The sequence below is a fragment of the Ostrea edulis genome, chromosome 1 (genome assembly GCF_947568905.1).
Source record: "Ostrea edulis chromosome 1, xbOstEdul1.1, whole genome shotgun sequence".
NCBI classification, from domain to species: Eukaryota; Metazoa; Mollusca; class Bivalvia; order Ostreida; family Ostreidae; genus Ostrea; species Ostrea edulis.
In genome coordinates, this window is record NC_079164.1 from 62,489,629 (window position 1) to 62,503,332 (window position 13,704).

General features: G+C 35.3%; 1 protein-coding gene across 4 annotated transcripts in view; it reads right to left on the reverse strand.

Annotated features, from left to right (window-relative positions):
* Nucleotides 1-13,704, reverse strand: part of LOC125648190 (alanine--tRNA ligase, cytoplasmic-like) — a 32,904-nt gene continuing 19,200 nt past the window's right edge. For all 4 annotated transcript variants that reach the window (XM_048875167.2, XM_048875153.2, XM_056156023.1 and 1 more), the window contains exons 10-23: nucleotides 13,056-13,167; nucleotides 12,712-12,836; nucleotides 11,879-12,023; nucleotides 9,490-9,659; nucleotides 6,741-6,854; nucleotides 6,136-6,273; nucleotides 5,847-5,987; nucleotides 5,431-5,543; nucleotides 5,181-5,289; nucleotides 4,831-4,956; nucleotides 3,246-3,365; nucleotides 3,071-3,157; nucleotides 2,854-2,967; nucleotides 1-579 (exon numbers count right to left, since the gene is read on the reverse strand). In XM_048875167.2, coding sequence (XP_048731124.2) covers nucleotides 406-579; nucleotides 2,854-2,967; nucleotides 3,071-3,157; nucleotides 3,246-3,365; nucleotides 4,831-4,956; nucleotides 5,181-5,289; nucleotides 5,431-5,543; nucleotides 5,847-5,987; nucleotides 6,136-6,273; nucleotides 6,741-6,854; nucleotides 9,490-9,659; nucleotides 11,879-12,023; nucleotides 12,712-12,836; nucleotides 13,056-13,167 — 1,788 coding nt within the window. In that variant the 3' untranslated portion in view covers nucleotides 1-405. The remainder of the gene's footprint in view (nucleotides 580-2,853; nucleotides 2,968-3,070; nucleotides 3,158-3,245; nucleotides 3,366-4,830; nucleotides 4,957-5,180; nucleotides 5,290-5,430; nucleotides 5,544-5,846; nucleotides 5,988-6,135; nucleotides 6,274-6,740; nucleotides 6,855-9,489; nucleotides 9,660-11,878; nucleotides 12,024-12,711; nucleotides 12,837-13,055; nucleotides 13,168-13,704) is intronic.

Below are 13,704 nucleotides of genomic sequence, written 5' to 3' on the forward strand. Positions count from 1 at the left end.
TTCACATTTCACAGAATTTTATTTGACTTTCAAAATGTACAGAGATCTCCAAAGCTCTACCTATCTAGGTCAATGTTTGTAGAAATGTATTATAAAAAAATTCTGCCTTGTTGCAAAACGATCTATAGTTCATCGAATGAAAAGTTCAATGAAATGATTCAGACAAGAAGGCTGTAAATGTCTGCAGGTTAATCCTTTACTAATACCGTGCATCACCATCAGGCAAAAGATACCTGGTACATAATATTGTGTAGTGTTACAATAATTTAGAATTGTAGTAAAGAAACATTGATAAATAAATTTGTTTAGAAATGGTTTAATAACATATGCACCAATACTGCAAGAAATTCTGTGGGTTGATTGAGATAGTCCCAGTATCGAATTTAAACATCCATGATTCTTTCATCAAGAGAGCTTGAGTTCTGCAAACTTGGTGGCAATGTCCATGGCCTCTTTAAGAGCGCCTGTGTTTGTGCCGGTAGCTTGAGCAGAGGCTTCTTTCCCTCCACCTTTACCATTGATGAGGGGGACAATCTCACTAATCCATCCATTGGCTGTCAATCCTGAAGCTATACTGGACTAAAAAAAACAAAGGAACTGTATCAATATTTGCACCATCGTAAGATATAGTTCTACAAAATGCATTGAAACCAGAGGTACCATGGACCATATTCCTCATCTGAACAGTTTTATTATTATTTAAAATTTGTCTTCATATTCTTTAACTATAATTTACACAGTAGCATGAACCCCTTTTAATTGTGGTCACAACCTGGTCTTGTAAGATGTACTGAGTGACAAGAGTAAATGTACACCTGTGTGTTAATCTAGCCATGAAGTTCTTATTAAAGGATATAGCCCCGGGCATCATGTGTATTAATCTAGCCATGAAGTTCTTAAGAATAGAGCCCTGATTATCATGTGTATTAATCTAGCCATGAAGTTCTTAAGGATATAGCCCCGGGCATCATGGCATGAACAAATCTGAATCCACTACAGGAAGCTGCTTGCATATTTTAAATTTAAGATACTGTACCCCTGTCATTGTTCATAAAATTTTCCGTCTGCTAAACTTTTAACTTCAGACACTAGGGATCATGCTTTGACCAAACTTGAATCTAAACTACATGAGGATGACTACATCTTAATTTGACAAATTTTGCCCTTGTGGTTCTTGAGGAAATTTTAAAAGAATTTTCCAACATATTTCCCTTCAAAACTGAAGTCACTACTATGGTTTTTGATTGAAAGACTTCAGCTTTCACGTAAGATTTAGCTATTCAGGTTCAAAGGTCCTCTGGAGGATTTTTCTACACATCTTACTCAATTTTCATTAATTTGAAATTATCTCCCAGTAGAAGGGACACCCAAACTTGAATCCCCTTTATCCAAGGATGCTTTGTCCCAAGATTTGTTTTAGAAGCTGATGATTTTTTGTATACAGGTGTATATTGATCAGTTACAGATCAAGTTTGAGTTTTCCGGTTTGTTGATTTTTGATGGAGTTGTGCCCCTTTAACATAGAAAAATTACTGTTATGACCAGTTTTCAAGACTTTTTATCTAAACGCATTAAGATATTGAAATGATTTTTTGTATGCAGATGTATATTGATGAGTCACAGTTCGAGTTTTGTTCCGTTTCGTTGATTTTTGATGGAGTTGTGTCCCTTTCACAGAAAAAAGTTACTGTTAGGCCAATTCAACTTAACAAGTGGATTATCATCCGGGGTCACAAAAAAAATGGGCGGGTGGGAGGCTATAATTCTTTAATTTCCCCGCGATAAAAAAAATTAATTACAAAAGGTATCACACAAAGTGTTAATCAAGTTAACATTCAAAGAATCCTTGGTAGAAGATATAAAACCAACATTCTGTGACTTTAATCATTCACTCATGTCACTGGGAAGCAAGTTGTTTGAAATTGTAATTTTTGCGAAAATGAAAAAAAATTGGGGTGGGCCCTTTTTCGAGGGGCAGGCAGGGATGATAATCTATAAATTAATTTTAATTGGCCTTACGACCAGTTTTACAGTCTTTTTTCATTGATGTTATTGATTCAGATGAAACTATAATAAAGTACAGTAAGTATTTATTTTATGGCTGTTAAAATATATAAAGGATTGTTGTTGAGTTCTTCATTGTACTAAATGCATGTAACATACAATCTGAATACCACATTCAATGCTATATTTTGATGGATTTCCTATATTTGACTTTACTGCAGGTGGGGGCATCAAGTTTGAAAACACCATACCTTTTCTACACTAACGGTTTCTTAATTACCTCCTCTTAAAGAGAGGTATTGTCCATCATTTGAAAAAAACCTGAATACATGTACCCTTTACCTAAAGATACTTTTGTCAGGTTTGGTTGAAACTGGCCCAATAGTTATTTGAGAAGATAAAAATGTGAAATATTTACATGAAAAAGACAAATGCCAGGAAAAAAACTCAATTGATCCTTTAGCTTTGGTGAACCAATGAAAAGGAATGTATTTTATGTATCTATCCTAAACAACCATTGTTACTCTTCCTATAAAAATTGAATTCTTTTGGATTTTTATGCAGATTTGGAATTACTTCATCCACCCTATATACTCGGTAGCAATACATGTAATTACATAAACTCGGTACCAATAATTACATGCAATTACATAAACTCGGTACCAATAATTACCTGTAATTACATAAACTCGGTACCAATAATTACCTGTAATTACATAAACTCGGTACCAATAATTACCTGTAATTACATAAACTCGGTACCAATAATTACATGTAATTACATAAACTCAGTACCAATAATTACATGTAATTACATAAACTCGGTAATTACCTTACTAGATAACCTACCTTTGGCGTACAGCTCATGCATACAATTTTTCCAGCATTCTGATCCACAGTGAAAAATAAGGCAGCAGTTTCAGGACTGAGGGCCTTGTATTGCTTCATAGCGGCGTCCAGGGCCTATTAAAACACGTCACAAATGTATTAATACAAAAACATGAAAGTCTGCCCTGACACGACAAACCGAGCACAAACAGGACATCTTTTCAAGAGTTACCAGTACCTTTGCATTGGCATCTGCTTTAAATTCATGCACAACAAATTTCTGGTTTGGACAATCTTCAATCATCTTTTTTGCCTGCTCAACCACCTGAATAAAACAATTTCCAATATAACAATAGGCACTTAATTAAAAGCTAAAATTTCTTGAGCCAGATATAAATCAATCTGAAACTTACCTCAGTCATTACGGCAGCTTTCCTGTTCTTGTCAAGTTCATCCATTTTCTGCTTCAGTTTTTTCACATGAGATCTAAGTTCATCTTTCTTCCAATAAGATATCACAGACTGAGAAACCTCCTGCCATCAGAAATGTTAACTTTATATTTCAAGATGCTAGTATTTCATGATATGGTACAGTGTAGTAGTAATTTTGTTAGATGATTCAACACAACATTCTTTTGTTCTTGGCAACATATGAAATGCTATTCAAGGGTATAAGTCTCGGTCTTCACCCTCCACCTGACCTCTGGATTGAAATTGATTATGTGTAGTAGTCAGAAAGCAAAAGGCCATTGAAATAAGTTGTTTTTAAAAATTTTGCTCCATTGACAGTAATGGCATTCAAACTGGCAAGTAATCCGAAAATGAAAGCAAGGAGAAGACTTGTTTTGGTTTGTAAACAAGCTGTTTGTGACAAATAGCATCTACTCGAAACTTTAACATTTTCTGTTAGTCTAATTACGTAAATCATTTTTCATCACCTATATTTAGTGCATGTCTATCGAACTATGAAGTCATTGATACATGTACTTTGATGTTTACTGCTAGCCTAACATGTAAATAGATCACCAATTCAGACTAGGTCATAAACTTGAGCAGAGTTACACTTGGTTGATATTTTTAACAGAATTTTTCTTGATTTCCTGATAAAGCTGATCCAGATTAACATAGACGGAGACTGGTATCCCAGAATGCAATTATCAAATAGCATCCTCCAGAATAACAAAAAGGTTTATCGGTAAATTTTGAAAGAGAGTCAGGCTGTGTGTTTATAGGGCCTTTATAAAATTCCCAAGTTTTACATCATTTGGTCAAGGTTTACATTATACTCCAGATACCAAAACTTTTGCTATATTCCACTTTAGGTCAATTCAACTTAATTAGTAGATTATCATCCAGGGTCAGCAAAAAGTAGGGGGTGGGTGGGAGGATTTTATTTTCTTATTTTTATTTTCTGAGAAAAATATTAAAGACAAACGAGTTTTTATTTCAACAGATCCGCATCATTTAATGGCAGATGGATATCAATCTATGCTATTTTCATAGACTAATTCCAGGTTAGGCTTTAATTTAAGGATAAAACATAAATATACCTAACTTCTTCAAGATTTACGTCTGTAAGAACGTGAGAAATTATGAAAACCATATAGATCTATTTTCGTCACGTGGCTTTTCACGTTGGTATACCAGAAATGTAATCAAGAAGTGTAAATACCGGAGTCGGACATGAAAATATTCTGGAAATTGCAAGTTTCGCAAAATAAAAAAATTCGGGGATGGCCAATTTTTTAGGGGCGGGCGGGGATGATAATCTATCAATTAAGTTGAATTGGCCTTATTAAGGGACATAACTCAGGAATGACAAAAGTGAGAATACTTTGTGTTCAATTACGAATTTCAAAATGACTACTGATATCATCATCTGGAAACCATCCCAAACACCCCTCATCAAATCAATAAGTCTCCCTAAATTTGTTTGGGAAACTCTTTGTACTGTTAAATTGTTTTCATCATTTGTTTAAAGATATCATGCACCACTCACATCATCAAAGGACACTATTTTGCGGGTGAGCTCCTTTTCAGAGACAGATTTCGTCTTCAGCCCTTCCTCTACCTCAGTCTGTAACTGTGATAGTGATTTCTCCAAAACGTCAGCCTTATGTAATGCCTGTTAGACAGATACACAAAAGAAAGAAGTTTAAAACAGTCTACTATTTAAAAAAAAAATCCAAATTATTTCTGTGCAGGGGTGGTTTAAACAAGGTACAATGCATCACACACTTTTGTACTGATGGATTGTCTGAAATTTTCACAATATATACTATTAAATTCACTATTTCCAAGAACAATCCGCAAAAGTATGCTGATGTTAATTATTTCAGGCAGAATTACCTTCAGTGCCTCAGATCCAGTAAGAGCAATAATTCTCCTGATTCCTTTAGCAATGGCTTCTTCAGATACGATTACCATCTTTCCTATATGTCCAGCTCTTTTCAAATGCCTGCAGAGAAAATTCAAATGCATGTGCACTTTTTTCAGCAAATTTCAAAATAGATAAGTTCCTCATTGCAATTTAAGAAAGTGGTTCACATGTACATTGTATAAGATTGGTACATTAATCTCAGCAGTCTGCAAGACTTACGTTCCTCCACAGAATTCCACTGATGTAACAGAGGCACCGGGCCCCATAGGGTCCTCCACTAAGTCCTTAACATCTGTTCCTATCGATAATACTCTGACAGGGTCAGGGTATACCTAAGGAGGAAGAAAATTAAGTGTCTCATTATTCCATAGCAACACAACAGGGCTTTACTCTGTTCATGTATATGTGCTAGTATTTTTCATCTTTATGGGGATTTTTCAATAACCCTTCCCATGAATTACATGTTCATACACACACACACAAATACATACATACATATATATATATTCTCTAAGAATAGTGCTTTCATTTATCCCACTCATATTGGCAGTTAATCAAATGATATTGACATTTCAAGTGTTTAAAAAAAATATGATCAAAGACACTTTCAAAAATATAAATTAATTGAGACAAACCTCATCAAACACAGCCCGTAGTCCCTGTATCGCCTTAGCAACAGCCAGACTGACATTCATGTCAAACACCACTCCATTTTTGTCGGCTATTTTATTCACAACCTCTTCCACCTGTTTCACCTCTGATACTTTCATGGCACCCTGAAAGAGAACATACACATTTTACAATGTGTAAAATCCTCTCCCGATAGTTTAGAAAGAAATGCCACTCCTCACATACTTCTACATTGCTGTGGCAATTTTATGGAATGTTAATTTCCTGACTTATAGCACTAGTTAATACATGTACCTTGGCAGTGAAGTCAAACCTCAGCCTGTCTGGAGCAACCAGTGAGCCCCTCTGGTCTGCCTCCTTGAGTATTTCTCGAAGTCCAAAGTTCAGCATGTGAGTTCCTGTGTGGTTTTTCATCACTGAGCATCTTCTTTCCTGAATAATGTTAAGAGTGCTTTCAAATACTGTAAGCAATTTTTACTTACCACTACTTTTTGTCATAAATCGCCAAGTAATACGTGTGAGTGATCTGACTTAAACAATTGATCATTTATTTAATATAATGATTGGTTCCCAGTGATCAATAGATGTGAGGAGGCGATGAGGATTTTTCTCAAACAAGAATAAAAGCTGTTTTCTGGTAGTCGTGCACTAAATAATTACCTGGGACCTTTAAATATGTTCTACCCGAGTAAGATCAAAATCACTTCTTTCTGTGAGGCATTTCATTATTGTCTGCATTTATTACTGGTATGTCATGATACACATATAAGTTTTCCTATAGAAATCAGTTAAAAACAGAAGTGAACAGAATCACACTTCCCAAATTTCCCCTCAGTTTTGCTTCTTCTTTTTTTATGGTGTAGCTGATCCCTGTTGACATATCTTTAATTTGATCTCACCTCATCAATACTGAGCTGTACAATATCTCCAATCCGTAGAACTCCCTCCATTACACCGATGTGCAAAACATACCCTGCTCTGACCTGGACGTTTCTTACATTAAACTCCACTTCCTAAACAGAATGAACACAATCATAAGTTGTTGTACAACACAAACTGTAGAGACTTTGAAATATTCTAATCAATACAAACTGTACATCTGAATTTATTTGTGATGATCTATCCATGCAAAATTTCATATTACAAACTTGTAAAAATAGAGTTCTCATAATGTTCTCTATTGTTAACATTCATAGAACTTATGACAATGTGGTTCTAGGGACTAAAATTAGCAATTGCAAATGGCATTTGTTTTACAATTCCAAATTCTCTGTTGTTTCTGAGTTTGAATACATGTGCATTGACTCCGTAATATGCCTCCTTTATATATTAGCACTATTTTACTTTCATTTTCCATCTAAGTTATTGAATGATGATTAAAATGTGGAGATTTTTAAAAGGGATCAAAATCCCTGAATTTAAAAGAGGAACGAAAAGTACAATTACTTGTATTAAAAACAAGAGGCCCATGGGCCACATCGCTCACCTGAGTCACCTTGGTCCATATCAGAAGATTTTCCATATCTATTTGCATGTAAAACCGTAGTCCCTATTATGGCCCCAAACCTACCCCTGGAGGCCATGGTTTTTGCAAACTTGAATCTACACTATGTCAGAAAGCTTTCATGTAAATGTGAACTTCTTTGGCCCAATGGTTCTTGAGAAGAAGATTTTTAAAGATTTTCCCTATATATTTGTATGTAAAACTTTAATCCCCTATTATGGCCCCATCCGACCCCTGGGGGCCATGATTTTAACAATTTAGAATCTGCATTATATAAGAAAGCTTTCATATAAATCTCAGCTTTTTTGGCTCAGTGGTTCTTGAGAAGAAGATTTTTAAAGATTTTCCCTATATATTTGTATGTAAAACTTTGACCCCCTATTGTGGCCCAATCCGACCCCCGGGGGCCATGATTTTAACAATTTAGAATCTGCATTATATAAGGAAGCTTTCATATAAATCTCAGCTTTTCTGGCTCAGTGGTTCTTGAGAAGAAGATTTTTAAAGATTTTCCCTATATATTTGTATGTAAAATTTGATCCCCTATTGTGGCCCCATCCGACCCCCGGGGGCCATGATTTTAACAATTTAGAATCTGCATTATATAAGGAAGCTTTCATATAAATCTCAGCTTTTTTAGCTCAGTGGTTCTTGAGAAGAAGATTTTTAAAGATTTTCCCTATATATTTGTATGTAAAACTTTGATCCCCTATTGTGGCCCCATCCGATCCCCGGGGGCCATTATTTTAACAATTTAGAATCTGCATTATATAAGGAAACTTTCATATAAATCTCAGCTTTTCTGGCTCAGTGGTTCTTGAGAAGAAGATTTTTTAATGACCCTACCCTATTTTTACCTTTTCTTGATTATCTCCCCTTGGAAGGTCGCCTGGCCCTTTATTTTAACAATTTAGAATTCCCTTTACCTAAGGATGTTTTGTGCCAACTATGGTTGAAATTGGCCCAGTGGTTGTTGAGAAGAAGTTGAAAATGTGAAAAGTTTACAGACGGACAGACGGACGGACGGACGCTGGAATACGGGTGATCAGAAAAGCTCACTTGAGCTTTCAGCTCAGGTGAGCTAAAAACCAAAAAAAAAACCGGTGGCATCTGTTCAGGTCTGAATAGAAAACAAATAGAAAATGGCTTGAGGACACATACACGAGTATGGTGTGCCTAGCATGTAAATCAACTACTGCTGACAATAAGACCGTATTTTGAAGTTTTTATGGAACATGATGTAGTCAAAAGCTTTGTTAACTAGTTATTTCAGTCGAAAAATAAAAAGGAAGTAAAAAATTATTTTAATTCAACATTTCATTTCACTCTTGCAATTAAAACATTTTAAAATGAGACTCTGAAGGTCTACGAAGCCTGAATTTAAAAGGCATCAGAAAGTAAATATAGACTATGCAATGCAACAAAGAGAAGAGAAAGTAGAAGGAAAAAGATTGGAAGAAGAAAAGAAGTAGTTGGAGTAAATACATGGAGGGCTATAGTAGATATGAAGAGAGTGATAGAGTCAGATGAGTTGAGAAAAGTAAGGAAGATAGAGGTCAAAACTTGGAGTCAAACAGAATGAGCGGGTTCAAAATGACAGAGAGGGAGGATTCAGATGGGTCAGAAGATGAAAGTGACATATTGGATTGTTTATTGGAAATAGATGAAATTGAAATGTGCCAAATATTTTGTGATAATGTTTTCATCTCAATTCATCTGAAACAACAGTTGTAACGTTGACATGAAATACATAAATTAAAGGAAAAAACTATGAAATTTATGTTATATTTTACGAATGACCAAATATCATTGAAGGCTTTTAGAATTTGATAGTTAGGGGCCCAGGTGGGTATCACATGAAAAGAGTTAATTTTAGTTCCCGTAGTTCTCACAATGTTATCTATTAATTTCGTCCCTTGAACAACATCAATCACTCATTAAAAATTTCATTTCACATGTAAATTTACAAAACCAAACATGTGAAATAAAATTTCATCAAGTTTCCTGATTGACATGAAATGTACATGCACCAAATAAACATGTGCGCAATCTGGTTTCTGAAACAATGAAAATTGCAATCTGGTTTCTAAAACAATGAAAACTCTGTGATTTTCAGAGATTTTGCTTCAGTTTTCTGAGCTTACAGGATCATTTTCTTTGACCATGAATCCGGTGTCGTAGATCTGTCCTCCCTGTTCAGCGTAGAAGCTAGTTCTGTCCAGTAACACACCACACTCCTCCCCTGACGACACTTCCTCTACAAACTCTTTATTCTTACGCAGGGCTATCACTTTACCAGTTGCTGGTTCAAATGCTGTAAAGACATTTATACTATTTACTGTTACAATCACAATTTTTTTTAGAAATAAATTTTCTGTGGCTTCAAAAATAAAGCCATGTTCACTTGATTTCTTGTTTGAAGACATGTCACTCTTTACTGGTCATTTATTTTCATACAGGATTTGAATTGTGGGTAATTCCATACTTTTACTACAATGAAGATTTGGTGACTGGTTATTTTACATTGTACAAATGTAGGTAACTTCAGAGAGAAGTTCATAATAGCAAAAGGAAAACATATAGCAGAAAAAGACATGAAAATGGTTGAGGATAAGTAGTTTAACCAAGATCGCTAACCTGAGTCAACATGGCCTTTCTGTAGAGCAACTGTGGTGATTTTTAAAAGATGTTTTTCCCCATCTTTATTCCCATGAATTTTTTTTTTACCCCAAATTGTGGCCCAACCTACCCCAAAGGGTCATGACATAACCAAACTTGAATTCACACAACACTGAGATGCCTTAATATCCATAAGACTAACATGACCTTGCTGTTTTGGAGAAGGTCAAGATCTCAAATCAAATGAAAGGTATTGCCATAAGAAATCTATATATGAAATATAAAAGCTCTACCTTAAATATTTAAAGTTTAGGAAATATTGAATAGGGTAGGTTTTTTCTTAAATAGGTCAAACTCCAAGGTCAAGGTCATAACGTTAAAAACTTCTGTGCCATTCAAAAGGTCTTGTCACAAAGAATGCACATATGAAATATGAGAACCCTATCACTCACCATTCAAAAGTTATGAGTGAGGTTAAAGGTTTCCGAAAGAAAGACTGACACAACAAAAACAATACGTCCCCTGTTCATAGTTTATTATTCATATGTTGGTATAACACTGATATTGTCCATTTACTTATGTATACACCTGATTTGTAAATCATATATGTATGTACTTGTTTCCCCCACATGCTACATCCACATGTAGTTTGCAGTTCATGTAATCTGTAGTTAATGTTGTAAACTTGTTTTTTGTTTTGTTTTGTTTTTTTATATAAATTTCCTTCTTTATAAGCTGTCTTGTTGTTATGCCCTCTTGGCCCAAAATTGGAATAAACTTATCTATAAAACTTTCACCTCTTTTTGTGGCCCCCACCCTATCCCTGGGGCCCATAATGTGAACGAACTTGAATTTGAACTACATGAAGATACTTGCATATCACTATGACTAATCATGGACCTGCTGTTGTTGAAATGAAGATTTTAAAGATGTTTCCCCATAAATTCTTATGTAAAACTTTGATCCCCTATTGTGGCCCCAAACTTCCCCTGGGAGTCATGATTTGAACAAACTTGAATCTGCACTACCTAGGGATGCTTGCATATCTATATGACTAATCATGGACTTTTCTTGAGAAGAAGATTTTTAAAGGTTGTTCCTAAATATCCATAAGTTAAACTTTGATCCCCTATTGTGGCCCCACTCTACCCCCGGAGGCCATGATTTAAACAAACTTGAATCTATTTTTATACATAAGGAAGCTTTTAAGTAATTTTCAACGTTTTCTGGCCCAGTGGTTCTTGAGAAGATGATATTTAAATGACTCCAACCTATTTTTACCTTTTCTTGATTATCTCCCCTTTGGAAGGAGCATGACCCTTCATTTGAATAAACTTGAATTAGCCCCATGATTCTGGAGAAGTAAAAAATGTTTAATGTTTACAGATGGGTGAACAGAAGGACAGATGGATGTTGAACAAAAAGTGATCAGAAAAGCTCACTTCACCTTGCAGCTTAGGTGAGCTAAAAACTTGTAAATATATCTACTTCCTAAATTGGAAATCATTTCCTCTTTCATTGGGTGACAAAGATGACACGGACTTACTGTATCTGCCACTCTCTGAGGCCTGGTAATTATGACACGGACTTACTATATCTGCCACTCTCTGAGGCCTGGTAATTATGACACGGACTTACTATATCTGCCACTCTCTGAGGCCTGGTAATTATGACACGGACTTACTATATCTGCCACTCTCTGAGGCCTGGTAATTATGACACGGACTTACTATATCTGCCACTCTCTGAGGCCTGGTAATTATGACACGGACTTACTATATCTGCCACTCTCTGAGGCCTGGTAATTATGACACGGACTTACTATATCTGTCACTCTCTGAGGTCTGGTAATTATGACACGGACTTACTATATCTGCCACTCTCTGAGGCCTGGTAATTATGACACGGACTTACTATATCTGCCACTCTCTGAGGCCTGGTATTTGTATTTAGGGGAATCATCTGTGGTAGGAATGTTCCTGTTTTGTAGATCACTGATAGCATGCACATCCAGTCCTATCAAGTCAGTGACAGTCCCACCTGATCCCTGGGATAAATCCTGTAAAACACAATGCTCATTAACTGTGTACTGCTAATGACAATACAATTAATAACAGCTGCAAAATGCTAATTCTCATTTGTTACGTTATATATAGTACTATAAATAGTGTTCGTAGTTGAGGGTAACATTGAATTTCTTTTTAAGCTAGATTTTGTCACCAAAAAAAGTAACAAGAAATTAGAATTCACCCTTCTCATCTTGAATATCTCAGGGCAAGAGTATAAATGACTGAACAATAATTATCACATGTATTGTTGGATTTTATAATTGTGGAAAATGACAGCAGAATACATATAAAGGATTTTTGTTTGAATTCAAAGAGTTTTGTGTAAGCAAGTTCTCCAATTTATATATTTTCGACCATTGACAGGGGCATTTTACCTGTGAAAGGGGAAATCTTAATTTTTAGTCACAAGGGCAAATGGTACCCTTTACCATCAGTAAAAAGAACCTTGCTAAATCCCTGGATATTCATCACAAAATTTACTTGCACCTTCTTTATTTTTTTTGGAATATATATATAATCATCATAATAAACCTATCTTATCTGAAGCCTGTTCAGTAGAGTGGGCGCCCGTGAGTGCTCGTCTCTAGTACCAGAGGATTATATTGGGGATGTTTACAGACGCACGCTCGGCTGAACAGGCCTCCGATATTTATTACAAATAAATTTACTACAGTTTACCTGTGCCTTCTTTTTTGCATCTTTATAAGCCTGCATGTCAACTTCCATTCCTTTCTCCTCTGCCATCAGAGATGTCAGGTCCACAGGAAATCCATACGTGTCATATAACCTCCACGCAATGTCACCTACAATATTCAGGCAAGAAATCATTCAAAACTTTCGTTGATAGTCTACCATATCGTTTAGGCCTTTTTTTTTTTAAACAGAATGATAAAACTATACACAACTGACAATGTCTAAAAGAACTTTTTGATTATTGTTCCAAATTTCTTTTGAGAAAAAGAAAAATTAAAATGGACATTTACTTGATGAAAGATAACATATTTTCTTCCATTAAATCATACCTGGTAGAGAGGTTGTCTCCCCTAGTTTGCCAATTGTTCTTTCTAATAACCTTCGACCTCTGGTAAGTGTCTTCAAAAACTGGGATTCTTCCTCATTGATGATATCTTTGATCTGAAAAATAGGAGTTGAACTCAAATCAAACATTAACATTTACCGGGTAGCATTGTATTAAACATTAGCATTTACCGGGTAGCATTGTATTAAACATTAGCATTTACCGGGTAGCATTGTATTAATTCTTTCCCACCCATGAAGGTTTATGCCCAGTGCAGGTTACCTGACCTTGTATATGAATTATTTTTTTCCAGTAACAATACACTACAAATGTAAAATGAACCAGAAAAACATGGTTAGATCATTTGTGAAACACGTTAGAAAGAGATCATATTGCGGGTATTTTCTGGAAATTTTTGCGATTTGATCCCAAAAAGGCAGCAAATTATACCCTGCATTTCCAATTCTGCAGTTGCTTTACAATGATAAAAAGAATATCTGAATTCTGTTTTTAAGAATATCTTGCAATTGTATTTTTTGCTGATTTTTCCTGTCCTGTAGAACATAGCAATAATATGGTAACAGGTAAGATGTATGGCAACACAGTGAAACGCCACAGAGACGGATATGATGGACACTACTGGAATACAGAAA